The sequence below is a fragment of the Canis aureus genome, chromosome 7 (assembly GCF_053574225.1).
Source record: "Canis aureus isolate CA01 chromosome 7, VMU_Caureus_v.1.0, whole genome shotgun sequence".
NCBI classification, from domain to species: domain Eukaryota; kingdom Metazoa; phylum Chordata; class Mammalia; order Carnivora; family Canidae; genus Canis; species Canis aureus.
Window position 1 is genome coordinate 9,060,333 of NC_135617.1, and position 27,886 is coordinate 9,088,218.

General features: G+C 46.5%; 1 protein-coding gene across 3 annotated transcripts; it reads right to left on the reverse strand.

The window, feature by feature from the left end:
* Nucleotides 1–3,681: 3,681 nt before the first annotated feature.
* Nucleotides 3,682–27,535, reverse strand: PRDM1 (PR/SET domain 1). 3 transcript variants are annotated; one of them, XM_077902923.1, is made up of 7 exons: nt 27,452–27,535; nt 25,150–25,389; nt 18,376–18,495; nt 14,754–15,006; nt 8,471–9,579; nt 7,082–7,210; nt 3,682–6,706 (listed from the first exon to the last, which is right to left on the reverse strand). In XM_077902923.1, exons 1-7 carry the CDS (start codon nt 27,491–27,493, stop codon nt 6,137–6,139), a joined length of 2,463 nt encoding a protein of 820 aa, XP_077759049.1. In that variant the 5' UTR covers nt 27,494–27,535; the 3' UTR covers nt 3,682–6,136. The 3 variants fall into 3 exon arrangements, with proteins under 3 accessions (XP_077759049.1, XP_077759050.1, XP_077759051.1); XM_077902924.1 differs by lacking the exon at nt 27,452–27,535 and adding an exon at nt 25,775–26,000; XM_077902925.1 differs by lacking the exons at nt 18,376–18,495; nt 25,150–25,389; nt 27,452–27,535 and adding an exon at nt 15,212–16,061.
* Between the last annotated feature and the right edge of the window lie 351 nt (nt 27,536–27,886).

Consider the following 27,886-nt stretch of genomic DNA (forward strand, 5'->3'; position numbering starts at 1 on the left):
GAATTCATGGTACTTCACTCTAGCAGAGGTTTGCTGTAAGCACAACCCATTATTTCCATTAAAAGAATCTTGATTCCTTTCAGATGAGCATATTAATTCCTGGGGAAAGTTCATGGTTCTCACAAATTAGCAGGACCTTTGCGAGCCCAGTCTTTTTGCCAGAAGAAGCCACAACAGTGGTTTCCATACAAGCCTGCCCCTCATTTCCATTTTCTCTGACATCTGCTCTCTAAATTACAAATATCTGCCTATAGCAACAATCAGAGTTCCAAGGAAAACAAACCGAAAGGAAATAGAAGAAAACGATGGAATCTTACCATACAGAGAGATATAGAATTTCCAAAAGAGGGGAAAGATGACCTGGGACCTTACTCCTTCCTTTTGTGGGTCAGGAAACTGAGGCCCAGAAAAGCCAGGACTCTGTTGAGAGCACACAGTTAACCAGGGGCTGACTCTGGGGCTGGAGCTCAGCGTCTCTGGCCCCACTTTGGTTCACCAGAGTGGGTGCTCCTAATCTCAGTTTTGGGGGTGTTTTAAAATTCCACCTTGGGGAGCCACGGAAGGAGGAGTTAAGCCATCCTGTTAATGATTCTTAGCCGGTTGGTCTCACAGCAAGTCCCTAGCAGGTTACTTATACTAACCTGGGAGGAAGAAAGGGTTACCTGGATGGAAAGGAGGGTGGCCCCACCTCCTTTGCCTGCCTGGGTGAAAAATAATACCCCAGGGAAGCCGAGGTGTGTTGCTGGGGGGAGTGGGGAAGGGTTGGTCTTCCCAGACTGCACTGCAAGGCTGCTGGCCTGGAGGTTGCTTTGCAGAGTACCAGGTGCCTGTTGAGGGAGGTTCCATGTCTCGTTTCCCTCTCCTTTCCCTGACAAGGGACAAGAACTCAACCGTGGAATGTATTTTCAAGTATTTTACAGGATAGACAGCACACTTCCTTTCACGGTATCACGGACTTGTCCTCCGAATTAGACAAGCTCTCCGGATCTGCCTTCCGGGAGGCCTCGAGAACATGAAGGCAACTCAAGTCCTCTCCCAAAACCTTGTACCCATCTTGTCCCCAGTTGTGGAATCATTTCTAAGCTCAGTAGAAATCTCTGAATTATAGACCCAGGAAGGGCTTGCCGGAGCACCTTGCACACCCTGCACTTTCAAATGAGCTGACGTCCCTCTAGGTCCTCCCTAAGAAGGTTCTACTCCCTGCTTCCCATGGAAAGGCACCTTTGTGATGCCAGCTCTAATGGCAAGGGTTTGTCTCTGTGATTGAAACCCAAGTCCCCTCTGCCATGGTTTCATGGCAGTTCCTTAGCTCTGCTCCTCACCTGCGACGGACAACTGCTGGTTGCTCTCATCCACAGGGGAGTTCTTCCCATACCTCAAGATGGGACGGTTTGCCACAATTCCACGAAAACAACCATCTTTAGTTAATACGCTGAAGAATTCCTGATCACAATTACCTACCGGCCCTTGTGTGTCGCGTCCTCTTTCTTAGTGGGGGCAGGAAAAAAAAAAACCCCACAAGGTGACTATGTTCACATTTATACTAAATAAAAGCTTCCCCCTTAAATTCGGAGAAAGGGAGATGTACACGTGGCCGACTCTGGTCCATTGCTTGTCAGACCTGGAAGGAAGAGCAAACTCGGAGAGAGGGCTGGTTAGTTTACAGTATTTTGTGAAACTGGTCATGGAGAGTATTTGCATAAATCAGGTTAAAAATAACTTTTTGGAATCTTGCTGTGTATTTTTTTTCCTGCCTAAATGCCTAAATTACATAATTAAGGCTGTATTGAGATTAAAATCACTTCTCATTTAAGGAGCAGCTGTCAGCAGCGCTTTGAGCAAATGGACTGAGGGGTTCTGAGGACTTGAAGTTTGGAAAAGGAAGTGACGGGAGGATTATCTGTGAGTTTCCTGCAGCTGCCCTACACCCAGGAGTGGACCCCAGAGAGGTAGCCAGTGCTCAGAAAGATCTGATTTCTTCTGGCTGGAAGTTGATAATGAATTGGACACGTCCTGGACAAGGTCCTCACGGTCTCCTAAAGGAAGGGGAAGTGTCTTCAGATTGGTTCAAGGATCACATTCTGTGTGACTTCTCTCCTGTTCATTCATTTTTTTTTTTTTTTTTTTAAGCTGCCACTGTCTGTGGTACACCGTTCCTTTCTAGACCAGCTTGTCCTTGAGGCCTGGTTTTACATCAGGAACCCTCAACCATGTGCCTCTAATTACTTTCATTTCTCTGCTCTGGCCTTGGCTCATTATCTCCTTTTAGAGAAGGACACACACACACACACACACACACACACACGGAGGAATGAGCTCACTTACACACACTTATGGGTCCTAGATAGATTTCCTGTCCCTCAAGGGAAAAAGTAATCTAGAAATGTGCCCATAAACTCCCAGGGAACCATATATTCTGTATATCCCCTTATGGTGGTGAATTCAATGTATGATTTCAGAACAGAGCTTTTATTTTAAGGTTAAGACTCAGAAAAAGAGGACTTCTTCAGTCTTGCCTTGCCCTGAAAACAGCTGCACGAAGCCTTGATCCAACTGTGTGGATGTCAGCTGGGTGGACTTGAGCTCCTAGTGAATGTTATCTTTTCATGTAATGTTTCATTAAACAGCTAAGTCCACACGAGTTCCCAAGATATATAACCCTCAGGAAAAAAAAAAAAAAGGTATGCTTTGCCAAGTAAAGAACTATGATTTATTGTGGTAACTGTTACCCTCTGAATCTTATTGGGCTTTGTTTTGAAAAATTATTACCACAATGGTTCTGTAGAATTTAGTAGTGCAACCAGCACCATTTGGCACGTTTATGACAATAGGGTTCTGGTTTTCTTAACTCCACAGTTACATGTTGGCAGCATTTCAAATTCTTGGCACAGATGTTTAAGTGAATATAAAGAGAAACATGGAAAAAAAAAAAATCGGGCAGTTTCCAGTATCCAAATGTAAGAAGGAGCAGTGTTCCTAACATGCGGTTAGCATGGACAGGGAACCGTGAACTTGGTAATAGGGGACACGGCAGGCACGGACACTCTTTGCATGGGCCATTTAAATTTTTTTTTCGTTGAGGACTGCAGCAGTTTTCTAAGAGCATCGCCTATTCACATCTGCCAAATGAGACTCATGTATTTGTGTCTGGAGACAGGTTAGTTCCTGGGGCCTCAACGGATACGCGAATAGACCCTTTCCCCCCACCTGATAGTTGGGACTGCATGGCCGTACCACCATGTCTTTGGGTTTCATCCTAACAGTGCCCAGATTCTGGTGAAACAGCAGCTTTCTTGAAATTCGCTTTAAATGAGCAACTGGTGGATCTACTTTCTGAGCTAAGATGTGAAGGGAAAGAAATACCATGGGATGTAAGGCAGGAAGACTATACAGAAGCACAAAAGAATTTATTCCCTCACCACCACCCCCTCAAATAAATAAATAAAATCTTAAAAAAAAAATCTTAAACTGTTCACTTATGAGAGAAAACAGGTCAACACTTTGCATCACTCACAAGCATGGTCCCCCAGGGAGGTGGGAGATGAGGGACTCACTGCTGCTGGAGAGGATGGTTGGGGCAGGAGAGAGGCAACCTGTGTCGTGTTCAAAAGTGTTGCCCTTACAGGGCGGTGGAGAGGTCGCGTCACTGGCCCTGCACTCAAGACGCTAGACAAGCATTGGTAAAGCATGAACATTTATATTTAATTTACATTTTGACAATTTGCACATAAATAACAATGTAAACCAGTACGTAAACATAAGATAGTTTGTTGTTCTAGCAAAGTAAAAAGCCAATAACTTTGGTCAGTTTTAACTTTGATTAGAGGAAAAAAAATAAAACCACTGTTGATTGTGGGCTCAACATTCACATGTAAGAGGCCTACGAGGGAAAGTCAAATGGTGAAGAGAATCAAGACGTCTCAAGCCATGCAGGTCTTGGTAAAAATACCCACAAATAAGAAAGCATAAAAGGGGAAAGAAGGGAACAAATGAGCAGAACTGAGAGTATTTGGTGTCGATGTCAGTGTGTGATGCTTTGGTTTACCTACAATTAAGGACTGTGTTTGTCAAGCACTGATCCATAAAAAAAAATTGTCAGTTTTGCCACTTGTAGGAACAGATCAGTAAGGCTCTGAGGTTTCCCTGGATTATCCTAAGTTTGTTCTTTGCTGCAGGTTGACATTAGTGGCCATCAATAGAAGGCTGACTATATAAACCAGGCTGATTAGTGATGCATCAGTTATTTAGGAAGGAAAGAGAGGTAGAGAAAAGTTAACCATGGTAAAGGGAGTAATGGGACTTTACTTCCGTGACTTGGGTGTGACCACATAATCATAATGTGGCAAAACAAAAATCAAACCATCTCCGACTGCCCTTACTGGTGAAAGACGATGAATCTCTCTCCCTGGTTGTTACGCAGTCCCCACCTTTGCACCAAGGTTTTGGGGTCTCTTACAATAATAGCAAAGGGGTGCCCAAGCTCACCAATGTGATTGTGAGGTCAAGTGTTAAGCAAAGCCTCAGAAAGGATGGTTTTTTCCTTTTTTGCCCTTAGGAAAAAGTAGGTTCTTTTACATGGTTTGGCTCACAATTTAAGTGGTTATAAATATATTATATATACACATGGTATAGTGGTATAAATAGATTTATAAATATACATCACTCTTCGCTACACCTTGAATGCTGACTTGTCATCTTTGGGCTTAGCAGAGGAAAAGACAGACGGCACACATTCTATCTTTTGGGAGCACACTTGGTTTCTCCTCTAGAGTAGCAAATCATTAGATAAGACATCACTTCCTGCACTACTGGACACACTCAATGAGGTAATTGTTGTTGAACAGCTTTGCAATGCCCTTTCATCTTTAATTAAATTAACCATAAAATGTAAAAACACAAATACTGAGGAAAATCTGAGTTTTACAGAAAAAAAATACAATTGATGTGTCGGGGATGGGAATGTGCATTGCCTGCTTTTACCCTAAGACAACAAGAATACCCGTTTCTCGTTTTTTTTTTGTTTTGTTTTGTTTTTGTTTTGTTTTTAAAGTGTGGCCTGAGCCTATCTACCTCAAATCCTTCCTGGTAGAGCACCATGTTTGTGCAATTTTGACATAACAACAACAAAAAAATCCCAATAACAAAACAACACCCAGACTCAAGCCCCCAAACCTCACACATACAAAAACCACCTGTGCTTTGGGAACATTTTGCGGTGGTTTTAAACATGGCATTTTTGTCTTATTCACATTGTCAGATAATACATTGGGATGGAAAGGTCACGTGACCACGCCGAATGGTCACATGGTTTGGGACGGGGTGACCCTGCTTTTTTGGAGAGGAAGACGGGTCGGTGAAGCCTTCCTGTCTCCTTTCTGATAAATCCTTGGCAAGGGGGAAAAGACTCGGAACTATCTACAGAAACACACAAGATTCCCTTTCTTAATTCTTCTACTGAAGTTATTATTGGGTAACTGCACACATTCCCCCCATTACACAATGCTGTTCAAATGACAGATCTTATGAGTTAACACATCAACTGTCTAACTTTGGCAATACCAAACCTCATTTTCAAACCATTATTACAGAGGGAGGTCAACCGAAGTAATGTATTTGTTTACTAAATTGTAGGTACTTAAACAGATGTGCAGAAATTATCTACAAAGAATGGCCACAAGACAAAACTATAACATTTATAACTCAAATTACAAGGAATTTTTCCAGTCATTGTAAACTTTTTTAATTATTGCTTTTTGAACGATAAATTGTATAATAAATTATGAAGGATTATCATTGAAAAAATAATTATGGCTAGGCAATAGTCTTAGCAATGGGAAGGCTATGCAAACATATCCACACAAATATTCAAAATACACAGGTTCAAATATATAGATGGGGGTGTAAATAAGTATATATAATATGTATATATATTGTCTTTTTCTCATTTATGCCCTGAGATTTCAGTAACTTTGGAGTTCCTTCTTTAATTCCAGAGAGGTGAGGGGAAACCATCTGCTGTCAGGAGAGCTTTGCAGAACTGGAATTATGTACAAGCATTTGCTACAGGCACCCTGACTTGCCAAGTCATAAGTTAAGAAACAAAACGAGACAAAACGCTTTTTGTTTTCTGAAAATCTTAAGGATCCATTGGTTCAACTGTTTCCTGTTTGACCTTTACAGGCCCCAGAGGTAGTGGGTTGCTGTGAGCCAACTTCATGAGGGATGGGTCTGATGACTCATAAAGGCTACACCCTGAGAGGAGTCCATTCCCCATGTTTCTTTGCAAAGACACTTTCAGGCCAGTTTCTTCTTTCTCTTTTCTGACCACAGCCAGAATTTCCTTCTCCACCACAGAGGTCACGTCGATGTCCTCCATGTCCTCCAGCCGGTCGGCATTGTCACTGATGTCAAACTTCTCGATTTCTTCGTTGATCCGGGTCAGATCCTCCAAGGGCATCCCTGTGGCTGGGGCCACAGGACAGTTCCCCTTCAGGTGGACCTTGAGGCTGCAGAGATGGATGTAGCTCTTGTGGCAATGGGCACACTTGTGGGGCCGCTCCCGGGTGTGTAGGCGCTTGTGGAGTTTCAGGTGCACAAACTGGGTGAACTTGGCAGGGCACACCTTGCACTGGTAAGGTTTCTCTCCAGAGTGGAGTCGCAGGTGGGTCTTGAGATTGCTGGTGCTGCTAAATCGCTTGTGGCAAACCTACAGTGCGGGGAAGAGGGCAGAGACGGGAAGACCAGAAGATTAAGAGTTAGGTGCCAGTGGGAAGGGCGAGCTTACATACCAACGCCCAGCAACCTGCGGGGCGAGCAGCCTCCCTGTGGCACCCATGGTGTGGCATTAGGCAAACAGGGAGCTGTGGGCACGCTGCGTGCGAGGAGGCGGCTACTTCCTCTGCCATCTTCCACCCACTGGAAGCTGGCTGGGTCACCGCCTCTGCGCACCGCAGATACGGGGGTGCCAGGCTCGTGGCCAGCCGGGCTCCTGCGCTGTTCACCCACGGGCAATCAGACCCGCGGGGCCCGCTCCCCAGACATTTTCTACAAAGGGTGAAATTCGACGGCGAACCCTGCCCACCTGGCATTCATGTGGCTTCTCTCCCGTGTGTACCAGGTAGTGTTTCTGCAGGTGGGCGAGCTGAGTGAAGCCCTTGTTGCAAGTCTGGCATTTGAAAGGCCGCTCTCCGCTGTGCACTCTGAGGTGGACCTGGAAGGAAGGCTCACGTCAGGCCTGCGCCGGGGCTGGGGAGCCCTGGCATCCCGCTCAAAGGCCGGGGCACCGATGGCACGGGCACCTTAACACAGCACCCCCCGCCCCCAGACAAAGCTCAGAAGGAACGAATAGAGCCCCTGTGCGTTTCCGGACTCTTTGGTTTGTTTGAGCGAAAGGAGCACAAGCCACAGGCCAGCGGCACTTTCCACTTGCTCTTCTAGCCCAAACCCCCATTTGCAGCATCCAGAGGACGGCTCGGTGGGGAAGTCACTGGGCCCAAGTGGCACAGGAGGAAACGGCACAAAAGCCAAGTGACAGGACGCCCGGGTGGCGCAGCGGCTTAGCGCCTGCCTGGGAGGGAGAGCCCAGGTCGTGACCCTGGGGTCGCGGGATCGAGTCCCGCATCGGGCTCCCTGCAGGAGCCTGCTTCTCCCTCTATGTCCCTGCCTCTCTCTCTCTCTGTGTGGGTCTCATGAATGAATGAATGAATGAATGAATGAATAAATAAATAAATAAATAAATAAATAAATAAATAAAATATTTAAAAAATAAAGCAAAGCGACACCTCTCCCATTCCCCCTCTCTGTCTCATGAATAAATAAAATCTTAAAAAAACAAAAAAGCAAACTGACACCTCCCCCATCCCCCCTCTCTGTGTCTCATGAATAAATAAATAAATAAAATGTTAAAAAAACAAAAAAGCAAAGTGACACTTCCCCCATCCCCTCTATCTGGGTCTCATGAATAAATAAATAAAATCTTAAAAAAATTTAAAAAAGCAGTGACACCTCCCCCATTCCCCCGTCTCATGAATAAATAAGTAGTAAATAAAATCTTAAAAAAATTTAAAAAAGCAAAGTGACACCTCCCCCATCCCCCCTCTCTCTGTCTCATGAATGAATAAATAAATAAAAGCTTTAAAAAATATTAAAAAAGCAAAGGGACACCTCCCCCAACCCCCCTCTCTCCGTCTCATGAATGAATAAATAAATAAATAAAAGCTTTAAAAAATATTAGAAAAGCAAAGGGTCACCTCCCCCATCCCCCCGCCCCCCCCCCCCCCCACGGACTGGTCCCGGCCGGGTCTGCCACGGTCGCAGCAGCACACGGGCGCGCATGCGCGGACCCAGCGCCGCCGCAGAAGCCGGAGCCAGCGCACACGGGCGCGCATGCGCGGACCCAGCGCCGCCGCAGGTGCCCGCGCAGGTGCCCCCGCAGGTGCCGCCGCAGGTGCGTCGGCCGCCGGGGCCCTACCTTGAGGTTGGAGAGCTGCCCGAACGTCTTGGCGCACACGTTGCACTCGTACTTGATCTTGCCGTTCTGCTTCTTGAGGGGGTAGGGCAGGGTCTTGTAGCCGGTCATGTTTCTTTTGCTTTTCATGAGATTCACGGCTTCGTCGCCGCCGGGGGCCGCCAGCGCCGCTGAGGTAGCGTGGGGCTGCACCACGTGCTCCGCCGAGGCGGCCGTGCCGGCGGTGGGCGAGCCGCTGGCGGGGCTGCTGGCCCGGTCCTTCATGCTGGCGGCCGCGGCGGGCAGGGAGAAGGCACTGTGCGGCGCGGGGATGAGCACCTGGCGCGCGTGGTCGGGCTGCAGCGGCCTGCGCGCCGCGTCCGAGGGCAGCGAGCCGGGCAGCGAGGCCGGGCCGAGCAGGGGGTGCGGGAGGCCGCCGCCGCCGCCGCCGCCGCCGCCGCCCAGGAGGCCGCCGTACACCGGGTACAGCCGCGGGAAGAGGCTCAGGCCGCCCACGCCGCCCACGCCGCCCAGGCCGGGGCAGCCGACGCCGTAGGGGGGCAGGAGGAACTTGGGGTAGTGGGCGTTGTAGGACGGGAGGAAGGCGGGCGGCAGGGGCGGGCCCGGCGCGAACCCCGGGTAGGCGCCCAGGCCCTCGGGCCCGTAGGGGGCGTTCAAGTAGGCGTACGAGTCCCGGTGGTCGGGGCCGCAGGGCGCCAGGGGCGACACGGTGTCGCCGGGGCTGCTGTGCGGGCTGCAGCTCTGGAGGCTCTGGTCGGGGCTGCTTCTCGCCGAGGGGCTCGGGGTGGTGGAGGACGGCAGGGGCGAGCGGGCGATGTAGGTGGGCCGCTCCATCCCGTAGGCTTTCAGAAAGTCCTCGGGCAGAGGGACCCGACTCGGGTACACGGCCCGGGGGTAGAAGGGCATCTCGGGGCTCCCGTTTTTTCCGAGGTCGTCGGCGTCCCTCTCGGCGGCGAAGGGTGAAATGTTGGAGCGGTAGCAGTCCTTCCCCCTGGGGGGGTGCGAGTCCAACTTCAGGATCTCTTTGACGCTGTACTCCCTCTTTGGGGCGTTCTTGGGGCACAGGTCATTCTTCTCGGCGCCGGGCTGCTTCGGATGGCTCTGGGTTTGCGCTGCAACGAAAGAAAGCACGGTTACTCCAAGGGCTCCAGAGAACTCAAGTCAAACTGCCAAAGCTGTCCTCTCTCCGGGCCGCAAGCGACAGCCACCTGGCTTCTCCGCGCCCTGTCCTTCTAGAGGGCTCGGGGCCCGCTCGCTCTGCTGCCTTCTGGGCCAAACGGGGACAGTGGCAACATCTGCAGCAAAGAGGTTTCTACCGGTAAAAAGCGATGCATGATGGAAAAGTGCTGTTCAAGCTAGAACAGGGGGAGCCTCCATTGAAATGGGGTGGAAAAATCCTGGGGTGGGGGTGTCAGAGGTTAATAAAAGTCATTCTGATGTTCGCAGTACACCGAAAGGAAATCAGCACACCCTGCGAACGAGATGTGAAAGATTAAGACTCATTTCAAGTAACGAGCAGTCATCAGTTTTCGCCTCCATTCTTGTTTAATATGAATTTGATAAAACCCTCTTCAAACTGCCTGTGCCAGACAGACGAGCGATGTGGATGCCACCCCTTCCCATGGGGTTGCTGACAACACAAGAATGGCACCGAGGCTCTCTGTTCTGGTCTGACCGGGCTCCCAGCAACGCTGTCCCCTGGAATCACAAGGCGTGACATACTCATCTCTGCCAAACCACAACAGGCACTTCCCGAGCCAGTCCAATTACTTAGAGCACCAAAGAAAACAGGCAGCTAAGATGAAAGCATTTATTCTATATTATTACTCGGTAAATGCACTACTTAGGAACAGCAGCAGTTGAGGACAGTTCCAGACTCTCCAGGCCATCACCAGCCCTGCCCCTCCAAGCACACAGAGCAAACGATGCCTTTGGGGAAAGACCAATCAGAGCAGAGAACGCCAAAAACTCTCCGCTCAGACTTCCCTGGAAATCAAAAGTAAAACAGATGCTGCTTCGCTGGAGCTCTGGTTATCAGAGGGCAATCACTCCCAACGGAACAGCCGCCCCACGAGGAGGAGGAGGAGGAGGAGGAGGAGGAGGAGGAGGAGGAGGAGGAGGAGGAGGTTGGAGGCATGAGCCATCCATGTGTGCGGATGCCTTGGGAGGCAGGGGAGAGCTCTTGGCTTCGGTATCGGAAGGGGACAGGTCTGGGGGACCATGCTGAAGCCTCTGTAAAAGCATCTTTCGTTAGGTCATCCCCCCCCCCGCAAAAAGAAAGCTTCCGTTTGATTTCACTGAGAAAGCACTCCAGGCTTGATATCTGATAGGTCTAGAAATGAACTCTGTGGAAGTCCAGATTCTGAACTCTTCAAATCCATTCTCTGGGCTGACAGGCTTGAGGGATTCGATTCCAGTTTGAGAGGCTCTCGGAGAATGTTATCTCCTGCTAGCTGTTATCAGTTCCCCCCCGGGTGAGCCAGCAGCCCCAGAATAAACACAGCCAAGACACTATCAGGGAAGATGCTGATGGGGGCCGTGATGGAAGGCTTGTCGAGGGAGAGGGATTTCTGAAGCCACTAAACCAAAATAAATAACCCCTTATCGGGCCAATATCAGTCTTTCAGTGAGGCCCAGCAGGCAGGAAGTTCAAATTGTCACTTTTGTTTTTTAAAGCTGAAATGGTAAAGGAAGAGAGACAACTAAGTCGGGAAACTGATAGGCGAGGCATCTCACAGCCACAGGAAGGAATTCTATGGAGGTGAAAAAGAACAATCCGGAGGCCCCATTTGGGCGCACATTAGGAAAAAAAAAAAAAAAAGATGGTCCCGTCATAAAATGAACATCAGAAAGAAACTTCACCATTTTCATGCGGCAAATTCTCCCTCAGACTCATCAATTTTTCCAGCGGCCTCAAAACTCTCTTGGTTCTAAAATTCAACAGAGCAAAGCCAGAAGCAAGAAGTGCACGTGCATCAGTAGCACCGTCCCTCCTATTTAGTCAGGTGTTCTCACCAGGCACACCTTAATAATTCGGTTATTAAAACAACGCTAATGATTGGGCCAGCAAACAGGAAAGTCAGAATCTATAATTTTCCATGCAAAATACTTAGCACACAGGGCCCAGCATATCGCAAATCCACAATGAATGCTCGGTATGGCTTACGCCTCCACAGAAATAAATGTCTGTCTCCCTCCAAAACGATGTCCAGAGGGAAACGTTAGCCCCCTAACATGTTCTAAGGTGGAAGTCGTGGAGTCTATGTGAAGGTACATTTTAAAAAATCATCCTTCAGCAGCTGAGTAATCAGTAGAGCTGGTGTCATTTCTGACTCTCCCACTCAGCAGCAGCTTGAGTTAACATGAAGAAGAAAATCAAGATCTGTTTTTGTTCTTAAATCTTAAATGGCTGTAGGCGGACGGAGTCATTTCAAGAGTGAACTGCTTCTGAAGGCTCTGAATGGCTTAATTATGCCGACTCACATTTTCGATCTATAATAAGAACCCCCAAGACTACAAGAAAGAACCTAGAAGTTCTGCAGTAGGCAAAACAAAGTCTGTTTTCAACTGAAACTGAGAAAGCAGATTAACATTTAGAAGTCTATAATTTGGTCAACTGTTTTCTAGATGGGTTGGTTAGATACATAGGAAAAAAAATACCAAAAAACTTGGGAGGGATAAGAGTTAAATTTAATAGTTTCTACTCCTTTTGTTTTTTGTTTTTTTTTAAACCCGCCAACTTGTGATTTCTGGCTGCTTTTTTTTTTTTTTTTTAACCTCTCAGTCTAATTCGAATCTCTTCTCAAAATTCTACCAATTGAACCATCACTGCCACTTAAAGTCCTCACGGAGATTCTGGCACAGACCTCTGTTGTGCTTGAAGCATGGAAACCCAACACAACTTATTTGAAGACACAATCTACCTATTAGGCCTGATGAAAGAGTGGAAATTTTCCTGATCAGAGGCTCAATCATCGGTTACCACACCTAAGACAACTGGTTTCACAATCGGCAGCAGGAGTCTTGGCTTAATGTGACTGGTTATTGTTCACTCTCTTTCTTTACCATGAATGCTGGACAAGGAAAGGATACCTGATAAACCAGCATTTAGGAAAAAATTCTGCATAAATAAAAAAGGGACGTTTGTGGGAACTAAAGTGTCATTTCACAGTATCCATGGACTCTGCTCTGAACAAAGAATAAGCACTTGAATCTTAAATACTGTGTAAAACCTTTCTTCGGGGGAATAAAAATGCAGGGCCTTTGAAACTACACCGGGTGAAGGATGTATGTGAAAAAGCTTCTTCGGGATTGGTGCAAAGTCACTGGGGGGACCGGTGGGCGGGGGGGGGGGTCACTTCAAATGGAGTTACTGTTTGGAAAACAAAACAAAACACCACCTAGACCTGTCTCTGAATCCCTGAATGATTAAGTTCAAGAAGTGTAAGGAGACCCTCAAGAAGGGACTTGCCATGCTGAGAAAGTCAGGAGGAAGCACATCTTCCTGTGAGAGGCTCTGCTAAAACAGAAGCTGCCTTTTACCATTGGGCCCTGTGAGGTGGGCCTGGCATGTGCAGATGCCGAAACAGCTGAATGGTTCCTGGGGTTCCTGGGATGCTCAGTGCAAACGACAGACTCTTGGGACCTCAGAAGAGACATGGGGGAAAAAGACTGACACCTCTGGTAGGACCTGATTCACCCCTCATGCTCCTGTTGGAAGCTGGCTTGTTTCCAGTTATTTCAAGACCTCTTCCTGAAGCTCAAAGGCGAACCCAAAGTGTGTGTGTGTGTGTGTGTGTGTGTGTGAGAGAGAGAGAGAGAGAGAGAGAGAGAGAGAGAGAACCATGAATGCAAACTTAAAAGGTGATATCCTGTGAAGGAGATTCATAAGCTTTTCAGAAGACTGCAAATAAATACAGTACTGAGATCATAGGGAGATCAGATAAACTAGACAGTGTGGGGTGAGCACCAGCTAGCTCCAGAGTTGGCTTATCCTGACCAGGGCAGGTAATGAGTTTGTTAACTGGTCCTAAAGTTGAAGTCAAAATTCTAACTAATGTTAAAATGAACATTCACGCCAAATGTTTCAAAGGTGGAAATGTGAACTAAAATAATCGGGCCTTCAGGTAAAGCAAATCAGAGTGCATTATCAGGAATTGGTGAACCTGAGTAAAGGGTCCTGGGAATTCTTTGTACTATTTTCGCAGCTCTTCCTTAAGTTTGAAATCGTATCAAAACAAACAAAAAAGTTACAAAAACTTAGATGCCAAAACGTTTAACCCAAGAGGATCTAATTTTTAAAAAACTTCCTTAAAACATACCAGTCTAACCAAGAACACACAACCATAATTACAACAGATTGGAGTTTTATGGTAATTCTTAAATTGTTCCTAGAGGTCAGTTGAGAATGACTAAAATGAGGTAACCCTTTGTAGAAGGGTAATGACAGTAACTTTAAGCAAATAAAAAAGTAAAAGCTTATAAACCTAAGGAACTGAGAATTTGTTAAAGTGAGAGGTGGCTACCATAATACCGATCAGGAGATTAGATAATTAGGTTATTCATGTGAAGAAGGAAGCTAAGATATAGAAAATCTTTGAGCTATCCATTTAGAATTTTTTTTGAAAGACATTATTTATTTATTCCTGAGACCCAGAGAGAGCAAGGCAGAGCCGCAGGCAGAGGGAGAAGCAGGCTCCTCGCAGGGAGCCCGATGAGGGACTCGATCCCGGGACTCCGGGATCACACCCTGAGCTGAAGGCAGATGCTCAACCTCTGAGCCACCCAAGCGTCCCTCCATTTAGAATAATATTTTAAAAATTATAGCTGTGAGTCTTTCGAGAAACAATCCGATGGGTTCTACATCAGCCCATACACTGATAGCCAAATGTTCATCTCGACGATATTCCAACACGTTGTAAGCACGGACAAATCACCACAAACGAGGGCTATACCTTGCATACTAGGCATGTCAGGACCAATCCCCTTTATACTCCGACCTGCCCCCTTTTGGAAAGATTAGAATTAGACATCTATTTCTTCCTGTAACTCTCGGAATTAAACACTCAAAATAGCTTTTACCACGTTACATGATCAGGTTTCATACTGGGGAACAGGCACTACAAAAAAAATTTTTTCCCCTTTTCCTAGTCCCTTGTTTAAGCCACCTACTTGGCTTAACAAACGAAGCCATATAATTAAACAACATGTCATTAGCTCATAGGGGCAGAACTGACATTACTGGCATTTTTAATTTTTTGTTGTTGTTGTTCTGTAATCCACTTACTGAGACTCATCATTGTCAGCTCTCCGGGATAAGGGTAGTGAAGCCTCTCTGCAAAGTCCCGACAATACCACACAAGAAGCTCCTGGTTGGCAGGGATGGGCTTAATGGTGTAGAAGTAGATGTTCATCCCGTTCTGACACGCAGCCAGGTTTTGCTCCCGGGCAGAGCGCGCCGGATTCACATAGCGCATCCAGTTGCTTTTCTCCTCATTAAAGCCATCGATGAAGTGGAGAAGCTCCCCTCTGGAATAGATCTGCCCAAATGAAAAGACAGACGTGTGAAAACCAAAGGCAGCCCCAAAGCAGTGGAAAGCTTCCCCCGGCACCTGTAAGAATGAACACGCATTTCTCATTCCCCTGCTGCCCACTTGGGAGAAAGGATGCAATCGGGTAGCCGGAGCGGTCTTGAATCAGCAGAAATAAGGACGGAAACAGGTAAGGCGCACTTTTGTCAGTTACCTTTTCCATTTCAGTTTTATCATCTTTTCGTGTTTGGGGAAAAATGACAGAAGAACGAAACACGACATTTCATTTAAGGAGCTGCCCCGGCCGGCTCAAACCACCAGAGAGTACTACTTTTGCTACCGCCCGTGAACGGCAAATGGGCGAAGCGACTGACTTGGGTTCCGATTATGCTGACTTTGAATGCTTTGAGTCACCGGGTAGAAGACCAAGCCAACCGAATACGTCAAACTGAGTCTCTCAACTTCTTCTCTGGCCTCTGTACTTGCCGTTTCCTACACCCCCGCCCAAGGCTTCGACTATGCAAACATCCTCCACCCCCAAGCCTCCAAGTCCAGAAGTAACACTTGTTCCTATGAATACTTGGAACCCTGCCTTTTTGTGGAAACACTGGGTGGGGCAAAGGTGAACTTCACCTGCCATAACAAAGTGAACACCGGGACAGAAGCCAGGATTTGACAGTCTACTGAGAAGTCACTTTTCCTCTCGATAAACACGTTCAGCCTTGCACTTATCTCTCAAGCCCAAGGAGGGGAGAGGGAGCCCTCTGATCTGTAAGGTGGCTGGCTAAAAAACACCAGCCTCGGAGCGACGGGCATGTGTTTCTCGAAAAAAAGAACAGGAAGAAACTGTGCTGTTCTTTAAAGGCAAGGCATCATGAAGAATTCAGAGTCGGCCCCACGGTAATACCACTTCTGGTTAGCAGATGCACCCAGGCTATTTGGTAAAAAGGCAGAGGTAAGAACAGGAAAACTTAAAAACCTACATCCTTGCTGAAACTCCTTTCTAAGCGAACTCCTTACCCTTCCACATACATGCCCTCTCCCTCTCGCGCTCCCTCTTTTTTTAAGGTGTACCACGTTTTCTTCAGACCTAAGAAATCTCCTTATCCGTGTACGACCAATACCTGCTTATCTGCAACCGGTGGTCTTCAAGTAGTAGGGCGCTGTTCGGAGCAGAAGGTTTGCTCTGACCCGACAGCAGGTCATGGCTTTGTTCCTAGTCCCATACTGACTATGATTAAGTCTACAAATCGCGTCTGTATTTCACTCAAACGTTATCAGAAACAAAAAGGAACTCTGTCCCTTTAACACGGGCAGTAAACACCAGAATCACTTTCTTTTAAGAGTAACTTCCTGTAAATTGTGAAGGGGGAAATACATGTGGCTTCATCAAAGCAGCTTGTGAGAGCTTTTGCGGTGTGTTTTGTTAAGAGAAAATGGAACAAGGCCGGGTGAATTCTGCTATCAAGAGGGGTTTTCAAGTTTGTTTACTCTGATGTGCAAACTTCCAGGAACATGGGGTTCCATCGTTCTGCACTCTTCACTGGGCGGAGACTGCTTTCTAAAGCTACCGGTATGGGATTCCAGTCAGCCTTCCATGGACTACGATTTACTGTATCCTCTGTCCCATGAAGTCATATGTACACACGCACACGAAAATAAAATAACGCAGACGTCAAACGAACACTGCTCCTTCTCACCTCACTACACTGCCGTATATTATCAGGAAGATTAAAAATGTGCTGACTCACAGTACAGTTACAAGAAATGTCACTGGTTTCTCAACTGGAACATCCCTACTCTTCTTGGACTGTGTAATTTGCATGAAACTTTTTCTTTCCCTACAACAGATGTTCATATTCCTGCCAGCAAACTCAGGACGCCTTTAACAACATGTGGGGACTTTTCTCCTACAATATCCTTTGTATGTGAAAGATTGATCCATATAAATCCTCCCAAGGAAAGCATTTCAGTTACTTAACGATGAATCTTTAGTGACTAGGGAACCCGGGACAGAGATAGGAGGTTCTTAACGTATTTCTTGCCTCTTTAAAAAATGATCACGCCTTAATTCTTATCCTGGATGGTGTTAATTCAGACTTTTGACTCCCAAGAGTCACACACTTCTGTGGCTCACTTCTGAGAAGGCTTTATTGGCAATAAAGGCAAAAACGCACTCGCTGACATTTTGCCCATTAGAAGTCACAAAGTAAATATATTTTAGGCATGTGTGATTCTTAAATAAAAATCGTGAGCACACAATTCTTAGTGAACCATTCTTAGTGCTCTGTCTTGTCTGGAAAATGGTAAAATAAATTTCTAAAAATACAAAACTTCCTGGATTTAAAAAAAAAAAAAAATCCTGTTTCTGTGGAACGATCTCTGAATGATCCCCAAACAGAAGTCTTTCAGAGATACTTCCCCAAAAGATATAAGCATCCTGGGTAAATATCGGTCAAAAGAAGTATAAACCAGGTTTGGTTGTTACCATGCAGCTGGTTCTTAAAAGAGTTCAAATAATGCTTCTTGGTTGTCCTGTACGTTTTATGCAAGTTATGTATTAAAAAATTACTTTTAAATTTAGTAAGTGTATCTTTATTTTCTAATTGAGAAAAAGACAATATCCTAGAGAGAGATCTATGGGAAGATGGAAAGCAGTCCAATTTGGTCTCTGTTCCCTGCTAATCCAGGGTATTTTTACTCAAAAACTGCACCTGCCTCTACCTGCATCTTTAAGGTCCTTTCTAGTCCCGATATTCCGAAGGAAATTGTTTAGGCCAGACTTTTATGCTCTCACAAGATTGTAAGCATTTCCCGTATGCTACGGGGGTAATCTACATACCGTCAAACCCAATAGTTTTAGGAGGCAGGCGCAAAAACAGTCCCAGTCATCTCCCTTCCTCTGGTGGCATCTTCCACCCATCCTTCCTTAGCGGCATTTATTTAGCTTATTTTCAAGCTAATTCATTTACGATTACTCTTCCATTCAATTAAAGTTAACTCAGCAAGAAATCAAGAAGGGGTGAAATCTAAGGCTTGGTGACTCATTACTACTTCCTTGCAGAGAAATGCAAATGAACCTACCCTTGAAGCAAGCAGCAAACTGTTTCCTTTCATCACAAAGCTCTAATGAATTGCAAAAATTAAGATTCACATATAGTCCACATCTCCATCCCTAATCACCTACAGGCTGCATTTCTAGAGCCAAACAATTAACCAGCTTCAGTCACATTTGCTAACAATTCCCTGTGTCCACAGGGGCCCTGAAGACTTGTGGTAAGACCCAGTACAGTTTGAAAAAGGAAGTGACCCAGCAATTCTGACTCCATTTTTTCCCCTTAATTCTTAAGGAGTCTGAAGGAACTTTCCCCTACTTACCCGCCAAAAGTATATCCTGTTGGCATTCTTGGGAACAGTATCATTGGTGTAGATTTCACCTATTAGGGGTCCAAAACGTGTTCCCTTTGGTATGTATTCTTTACTCACTACTCCAATAACCTAAAGGGAATAACATGAAATAATTACTTCAACTGTAAAATATTAACCAACGTTTTTATTGCGTTGAATTGTCAAGTGGTAGTACAACCAACAATGACAAAATTATGATACGGAGAGCAGTTATCAATGGTGCCTACATAATTTTAACAACAAGCTTCATCAGAGGGGGAAGCCATCTTCTAAGCTAGCTCCCAGATCATAAGCAAATACCCAACCAAGCATTAAAATAGTCTAAAGGATTATTCTCTGGTGACTTTTTCATTTTTATGATTACTTTTCATACTAGAAGAACAGAGAGGGTAACCAGAGTGTTTGATCGGATTTTAGAATCAGGTACTGCAGAAGTAGACGGTCAAGATTAAACTATTTCAGCCTGTTCCTAGTTTCTTATTTCTCCTTCTCCTTCAAACCATAAACACTGCATGCTTGAGGGGAATAAAATAGTTTTAACCTCAGAAACCAAAATAATGCTCTTCGGTTGTTCCACAAAGGCCTAGGGAACCAGAAGCAAAACACATTATATTTTTTTTCATTCCAGATGAGGTTTGTGTGTGTGTGTGTGTGTGTGTGTGTGTGTATGTGTGTGTTTTCATAACTTATAAGTTCTCTTTAATAGAAGTAAGATCTTTCAAGTAACTTTGTTCTCCTCTAGCATCTTCTACTCAACAGTGGTCAAAAGTCGTCCTTTGAAATGGAATTTATATTGAGGAGAGCTGTGGGTTCTAAGAGCTGAGGAAATGACCTTCTCAGACTGGATGTATCACACTAAGGCCTTGCTAAAGAAACATGTTAACTATGCCAGTTCCTCCTTGATCGTAAATTTCTTTAAGGGAGTGAAAAAAATCACCAACCACGAATCAGGAAGCAATTCATCACTATTCAAAAGAACTCCTCTGTAGGTAGTCCTGTGCAACATTCTGCAGTTACAGTTTCGTGCTGGTTTTTATTCACTTTCCCATTTTTATTATTTTTTTTTCTTGTCTAAAACCTCCTACAAATTACTTATTGAATACCTTACTGAAATGGACCAAGAGGGGAGGGAAAAGAATATTTACTTCCAGGTTTTACTAAACCCGGTGGCTCCTGTGTAACTGTGTAGGTCCAAATACATGCATCAATACATGCATTCCAACAGTGGAATCTCAGATTTTGGGTGTGAGATACACTGACCCCTCGATAAATCTCAAGAGCTTAGACCTGTTTAAATGGATATGGAATAAGCACATCTCCGTGGTTCTAACAGTCCAGTCTTTCTCATTTACATTTCTTATCAGCCAATGATTTTTTTTAAAAAACAATTTAATATTCAATATACAAGCCAATGGAGCATACCCAGACTGGAAAGACAGAAAAAAAGAAAAAAAAAGAAAGAAAGAAAATTTCCTACACCTAACACAAGTTGAAACAAGGTTGTGAGCTACAGTGTTATTTTTGGTACTTTATGAATTTCTGGCAGAGAGCTGAAAAAAGCAGATGTTCATCTCATCCTCCTCCTCTGCCTTCATTTACATTTATGTGCCCTTTCAATACGGTTCATCGTTACTGATATTTGTTGGCAGTAAAACTACTGGGGACAGGAGTACCTCAGAGCAGTCTTGAGATAAAAATACATACGAAAGCTTAAGTAGACTTAACTTATGCAGAGGATCATCATCATTATTGATGATACATTAATGAACCTAATTAATTTGAAAAATTCATGGAATTGACTTGTATGACACGCAAAGCATTTGGCATTCACATTCGAGAGATTATTCCATAATATCAAAATGACAAACAGGAAAAACAAATAATGTCATTTGTTGGTGAGCCAATAATTAGCAGTTGATATTTTCAACATATCCACTTTAAAGCAGTAATTTAAAGAAAGGTACTCAACTGGTTCATCAACTTTGTTTTAAATTATAGTCTCTTGCAGACAGTGTCTTAGGAGTCAGAGCTTGATTACCAACAAGTAGCATTACATTGAGGTCAGGTTTTTTTCCTTCCGAATTGCTCTTTTTTTTTTTTTTAAAGAAAAAAACCAATGGGCCTCTTGGTTCTCATCTATCAATCTTACACTAAGAAAACACACCAAGTTTTCTTATGGCCGAAATGAAATCGACTAGAATCTTATTCCTACAAAAGAATTTGCAGAAGACATATCACCCAGCACCAATTTGAGTACAACTATAAAGTAAGTCACTGAGGAAGCTGGAAGACAGTACTTGCCATCTCTAACCTTACAAATGCAATTAAGCAAGCAAGACAGGAGAACAATTAAAAAGAGGAGGGTCTGTGGTGGAAGAGAAGTCTGTGAGAATCCTTAAGCCCCAAACAAATAAAAGAACCTACGCTTATTGTTGTGAGCATTTTGTAATTAAAAAAAAAAAAAAAAAAAAAGCCAAAGAACCTCAGTATTAGATTATCTTTACAAGTGGGACAGAGCCCTATTATTTTAAGCTCTATTATACACGAGCTATAGGGAACACATAAACTCACACAAGTGGATGAACAGAGACACAAGATAATAGAATTTCAAGGTTGGAAGGAACTGTATAGCTTACACACCATCCCTATCCATTCCCTATCCATTCCCAGCCCAGCACTTTTAATACAGGATAAATACCTTCATCTCAAATCCATGTCTGAGACATTATTCAAAAAGGACATACAGGCTGCAATTCTAAGATTACAGTGCTCGGGTAGGTAACTGTGGAGGGGGAATAGGAACCAAGCTTGTTTTTAATGGGAAGTGGAAGACCAAGTCATATTCTCCCCTCTTGCCCCAGAAAGGTCCAGATGTGAATCTTAACCAACAACATTCTATCCCGGGAGAAGCACATGATACAGAGGAACCTGATGTGTGCGTTGGATTTCAGTGCTAAACAGACTAACTAAGAATGTGTTCACCTAAGCCCAAGAAAAGAAAAACCAAAAAAACCTACTCAGGAACTGACCAGGGTCCTAAAGAATTATTACTAGGGGCAGGCTGCTGTCTGTGTGCCTTCCAGAAGCTTATCTGGGAGAAGACCCTGGCCTCCACCCTTCCTCGCCTCCACCCTTCCTCGCCTCCTCTCTTGCTGCCCCTTGATCAAGCTCTTCCCTGCGACGCATGATGCTGGGAGCCAGCGCTTCCACTGCTTGGGCAGATCTGTCTCTAGTCAGTGGCCTCAGTTAGAGAACACACCCTGATGTCTGAAGTTTCCAGACCAAAAAAAAAAAAAAAAAAAAAGGGCTTGTTTTTCACTGTACAAAACGAAGATTTCACAACTTAGGATGGGGGTTGCTGAAAGTCTGATATCAAGGAGAATATGAACTTGGTTTTTTGGGGTTTTTTGGGGGTTTTTTTGAAGCAATTCCTCCTTTAGGGAATAGACAAATTCACACACACACACACAGCAGTGGGCTTTAAGCAGGAACATTACTCGGGTTTAAATGTGGTATGAGCATCCTCACCCCAAATTACATGAAGATGCGATTTTAATTACTAGCTATCTCTTCCCCTCCCCGAATCCACCCCCCCCATAAGAATGACTTATTCAATTAAAATTCTATTTTGAATACAAGGACATTTGCATTGAGATGACTAGAACTCTGTAGAGGACGAAGACTTCAGCTTGTAATTCACTTCATTTTTTTAAAAAAGGGAGTGGGGTGGGATGGATGGAGATGTTTTTGAAGATTCCCTCCTTAGTTAGCTTTATATTAAAGGAAACATGGTAATGCCTTGGTACATTGTCTCACAAATAAAAAGCAGTAGAAAGAAGAGGGAATTGCAGGTTACAGAGAGATACTTTTTACAGATGGCTTGAGTTAATAATGGACTTCAATCAAAATAGACATTCGGTGAGTCCCCATCACCGGTCTGATGTTTATCACCACATGACTGGGAGGTCAGACTCACAGCCACTGTGCCTCTTGAACATAAGCAAACTCGATACAGGCTACTGCTTCTAAAATATAACTGTTGAAATTGATCTGTCTGTATTCATGTATTCACAGGAGATTATTTCAGGAGGACAAGGGGAAAATCCCCCTAAAAGAATAACCCATCAGTTAAAAAAAAGTCTTAAAAGTTTTGAATAGTATGTCTATATTTGGTCTGAGTTCTGGAAATAGGAAGTAAGAACAGGCTCATTAAAGGTACAGAATGATTCTAAACCAAATCTAAAACTGAGGGTCAAGATCAGAAATTTGGTTCGTATGTTTTGTTTTTAAAACCAAAAGAAAAAAAAAAAGGTGCTGACACATAGCACAAATTCATAATGAAAAATGGTCTTGTTAAAAAAAAAAATCCCCAAGTATGTCAGCACAACAGCACACAGTGTAACATCTTCTGTTACTTAAATGAAAACATATAAAGAAGGGCAAGATAAATCAGGGAGATAAAAACCCCACGTAGAAAGGCTCCCCCCTCCCCCTTCTATGGCTGGCGGGACTGAAAGAACTAACTGAATAATGTCAGTGTAAACATTTCATCCATTCTGGAGGTTTCCCTCCGAGAACTGGCTTGCAGGTATCACACCCTCAGTGGCTCAATGCCACGTGCCTCTCTCACCGCCGTAAGGGAGCTGTCCTTTCCCAAAGTGCAGAAAGGAAGGAGAAAGAAGAGTAGGTACAAATTCCAGAGTTAAGTGTGAGACAGTATAACATTTGAGTTGGCTTCCTGGTTACTTTGATGATTAGGAACTGGAGCTGTATTATTTTCAAGTGTTTCAGTTAAATACAATATGGGACAATAGTACAGGAGGACCCTGATCTCTTATTAGGTTAGTGTTGGAGGATCCTTTTTAGGGATACAGACACTGTGTGAACATACCGAAATAGGAAGTTAGAAGTTCAGAGGAAAAAAAAAAAAACAACAAACCAAACAAGCTTAATAAAGGATCAGTCTGAAAGATGTAAAGACGATAAATAAAACCACAGTGACACCAAGAGGGGCCAGTGCAGCATAATCAAGCACTGGCTGGGGAAGTCAGAACTTTGCTCCTAGTCGCGGCTGGGGCTGCTCACTAACACATCTCGGGTAAGTAGCTATCATTTTGAGCCTTGCACTAATGATCCGAGGACATTCCTTTATTTAGCTATGATTTTTAAGTAGAATGACGGAAATCGAAAAACAAGCGGAGAGCTGAACGGAGGATAAGAACGTTATAGAATTAAAAGGCAAAGATGACCCACAGAACAGAGGTCTTGACTTCAGTGCACTGGGCAGGACAGGGCAACACGGCATAAACTGAACCCTGGGAACAGACCAATATTTGGTCAAATGAGATATGGGAAAAAAACACACTACACCTTTTAAAGCCACAGCTTAACTAGCCAAACAAATCCCACATTGATTCCACGGGCCACATATTATGAGGCTTTCTATTGAAAGGAGGGTTATTCTCAGAAAGAGGTATAATTAAGGCCGACCTCTGGGGTTAAGTTTTGGTAACGTTCACGTACAACTCCAATTTAAATATTGCTTTTTATAAAATCTGCCTCTATTTCTTCCACCAAGGGGGAGGGGGAAAAATTAAGCTTTAATGAAACTCAAAGCAGAGTTGCTTCTAGCTAATTTTAGACAGCTGTGTCTCCCCCTCACCAAAAACCCTGAACTCAGACACACAAACAGGAAAGAGATCAAGTATTTCCCCAACAGGCTCCCCCGACTCCTCCAAATACCGTTCCTTGGGGAAGGAGGAAAAGTGATCTGATAGGGCTCCAGGGAACAGTCCCAGGATCGAGTGGTGGATTTCTACAGCAAGGAATCCCTTCTTTCTGGAGGCAGCCACAGAAATGACAGTGACCCTCCGGTAGTTGTGGTGGTGGGAAGTCTGTTGGGGGGGCGGGGGGGGGGGTTGATCCCCTCAAGCTCAGCTGTAGTCTAGTGAGAACTGACTGCAGTGGCTCAATTCTCACCAGGGGTGGTTCTGCGAGTTATTTCACAGCTAAACATCACGCCTCGCTATAATCGTTATATAAAAGGGTAAACACAAATCCTTTGCTCCTTCCAAGTTTGGGTTTCCAGCCCCTTTGAAACAACAAAGAGTGTACCCACTTCAGAGGCCAATAAGGAATCGGCCTGCCAGCCCAGCCAGAGCAAAGGAGCTGCCGCAGATAAACAGTGGTTAGCTCTGAAGTCATCCGGACAGAGGACACTTTTACACGAACCCCTTCTCGGTTTTTACCATCACTTCAGTTCATAAACACGTCAAGGTTTTGAGCATAATTTTAGAAACCCAGCTCATAAAGCCGGCTCATTAAAAAGAATAAAGCCACCTAATGACCAAAAGGAGACAAAAGAAACACGAACCAGTTTTTTTTTTTTTTTTTTCCTAAGAAAGTTTTTTTTTTTCCCCCTCCCAAGCTATGGTACCACTGGAGGACGAGGGGCAGCGAGTCCAGGGTGGACAGTGGCTTTTGCTCGAAGGCCGCTGACCGTGTCCTGGCCGCCTCGTGCTGGCAGTGGGGCCCTGCCAAGATGTGTCAACTTGCCAGCAAGACTGAACCGTGTCCTAATTAGGATGGGACAGTGGGGGGGCTGGAGGAACCCAGAAGGCCGAGCAGGAGCACATTAAGTCATCAGTTATTTACTGCCCCTTTGCAGACCCTGGGGCGGGGGGTGGCAAGCAGTAGGCAGAGCTGCAGGTGCCAGTCTGCTTGGGCAAGAGAGCAGGCGCTTACCTCTTTGCTGCTCGGGCCATATTTGAAGAGCAGGTTCCTGGGGAGGGATGCCTCTGCCTGCACCGAGGCCCCTCCGTCGGCGCCGCAGTCCCAGGGGTGGTCGTTCACAATGTAGGTACACTTCTCCTCGAACTCGGCCTCTGTCCACAGAGTCATGTCTGCGTCCTCCATGTCCATTTTCATGGTCCCGTCGCTCAACCGGGGAGACCTCACAGCACTGGAGCTACACTTCGGGGCAGCCTGCGAGAGAGAGAGAAAGGGGGGGGTGGGGGGGAGAAGGCCTTTAATCCCCATTGTCCCGTGGCTCTGCCGTCGGAGAGGCTATGACTAATACAGTAGAGGCTGAGGCCTTTAAAAGCAGATGCAGAGCGCTTGGTACAGTTGAGTAAGAGCCCGAAAGCCGCGTAAAGAAGACTTGGCTTGAAGGAGCAAGGCTTTAAAATGCTACTCTGACTTAGTTCTCAAAAAAGAAAGACAGACAGACAAGACTGTGTGGCAAAGTCAAGGGGGGGGGGAGGCACACACACATACACAAAAAAGCAAGCAAAGCAAAGCAAAGCAAAGCAAAGCAAAGCAAAGCAAAGCAAAGCAAAAAGCAGCACCTCGGAGCAATCCCTGGCTTTACCTCTCACAGCAGGAGGAGGCCGGGGTGCTGCGGCCTAGGCCCAGGGCTCCCAGGGCTCCCGGGGTCATGGCCGCCAGACCCTCATTGCTGTGGAAAAGCTGCCTCAGAAGAGTGTCACAAACAAGGAGAGGAAGAGGAAGGAGCTCTGTCTGCCTCTGAATGAAGCTAAAAATGGAAAGCGCGTGTGGGGCAGGAGCGGAACCCGGCCAGCCTTTCCCAAATGGGGAAGACTGAACTTTCCCACCAGCTCCCAACGCAAAACAACTTTCAAAACAACTCGCCGCCCCCCCCCCCCCCTCCGCGGCGCGCTCCCTTTCATCCTCTCGCAGGGAAGGCTGCAGAGGGTTGCATCCTGCCAGCATCACCCAGCGAGCTGCAGCCTTTCAGAGATGGTTCGGGAGCACAGGAAAAAGAGCAGGCAAAGGGAAGAAAAGAAAAGAAAAAGGAAAAAAAAAAAAAAAAAAAAGGAGGGTGAAGGTTGGGGGGGGGGACTCCTTGGCATTTCCTCGGACCGGTGGTGAGCATCTCACCCCAAATTGCAAAAGCACAAACAAAGCCCCGAACTCGTCCATGGCATTGCCCCGCAGAGAATTCCTTGAGGAGCCCTCAGCTACAAATAGCACTTTCCATTTAAATCTGAAAGTGTACGAATTCCCAGAAGTCGCGGATGGGCTCCGGCTTACTGTAACTAAAGTTGCAACGAATACTGAGGGCTCACGGGACAGGCTGCGCGGCCGCTTGTGCACTGATAAGGATCTTCCCGCAAATGCCCCGCACCCCGTCCAACCCCTCGCAGGCGGGAGCAGGGCTTTCCGGGGAAGGGGGTGGTGGTGGTTGGGAGGTGGGGGTGGAAGGTGAACGAGTCCTGCCTCGGTTTCCCATCCGATGTTCGCGGGAAAAAAAAAAAAAAAAAAAAAGGAACACGGGCGTCGTTTCCACGTTAGAGCGCCTCCGAAGGTAGAAACCCCGGTCCGTGGATGGAAGGCTCCTTCGCGTCCTCCCTGGCTTCCCCTAAATAGGATGCTCTTCCAAAAAGGAGGCGGAGGCCAGTCACGCTTTTAAAACACACTTGCCTGTTTTCTTTTTTTTTTTCTTTTTCTTTTTTTTTTTTTTACTAAGTTCCAACGCGAACCCGTCGCGATGCCAAATCAACGTTAAGATAAAGCGAATTTTTTAAAGAAAAAAAAAAAGGGGGGGGGGGGGGAAAAAAGAGCGAAATTCGAACACCCGGCCGACCCGGAGGAGGAGCAGGAGCGGGAGCGGGAGCAGGAGCGAGAGCGGGAGCAGGAGCAGGAGCAGGAGCAGGGGCAGGGGCAGGAGCAGGAGCAGGGGCAGGGGCAGGGGCAGGGGCAGGGGCAGGGGCAGGAGCAGGGGCAGGAGCAGGAGCAGGAGCAGGGGCAGGAGCAGGGGCAGGAGCAGGAGCAGGGGCAGGAGCAGGGGCAGGGGCAGGAGCAGGGACAGGAGCGGGAGCAGGAGCGGGCTGGGCAGGGGGAAGTGTTCGATGAAGCGACCCTCATGCCGCCTCGAACGGAAAGGGTTAAGGATTCCCAGGGGTGCGGTGGGCGGAGGGGAGAGAAAAAGCGGGCTGCGAGTTTGACAGCTGCGGGCCCCGGCGTCCCCGCGACCGCGCAGCCGCCCGCCGAGCCCCGGGGCGGGAGGGCGAGCCGCGCCGCTTACCGAGGGCGTCCCCGCGCGCGTCTCGGAGCAGAGGTCCCGCATCGGAGGCCCGCGCCGCCGCCCGCCGCGCGCTGCGCATCCCCGTCGGCGCCCCCGCGCGGGCTGCGGGCGGACGCGCTGCGCTCCCCGCCGGGCCTCGGCCGCCCGACCTCGGCGGCGCACAGGTGCGGCGCCCGCTCGGCCTCCGCGCTGCACTGGAGGGCCGAGTGCCGCCGCGGCGCTTTCGGTCTGTGTTAACCAGCCCCGCGGCTCCGCTCCCCTCCCCTCCCCGCTGCAGATTTCCCATTCGTCTGATTCACTCCCACCAGCGGCGGGAGGGGGGCGTGGCCACACCTGAACGCGCCCGGGCCGCGCCGCCCGCTCCCGGCCAGGGCTTTCCCCCGCGCGCCCGCCGCCCGGCCGCTCCCCCTGCGCGCGCGTGAGTCCCGGCACTTC

Bases quoted from the DNA above. Each gene is read 5' to 3' on its own strand.
- PRDM1 (XM_077902923.1), bottom strand. From the start codon at position 27,493: ATGCGGGACCTCTGCTCCGAGACGCGCGCGGGGACGCCCTCG. The intron at 25,390-27,451 runs GTAAGCGGCGCG...TCTCTCTCGCAG, and splicing joins CGCGCGCGGGGACGCCCTCG to GCTGCCCCGAAGTGTAGCTC. The intron at 18,496-25,149 runs GTAAGCGCCTGC...TATTCCCTTTAG, and splicing joins ATGGCCCGAGCAGCAAAGAG to GTTATTGGAGTAGTGAGTAA.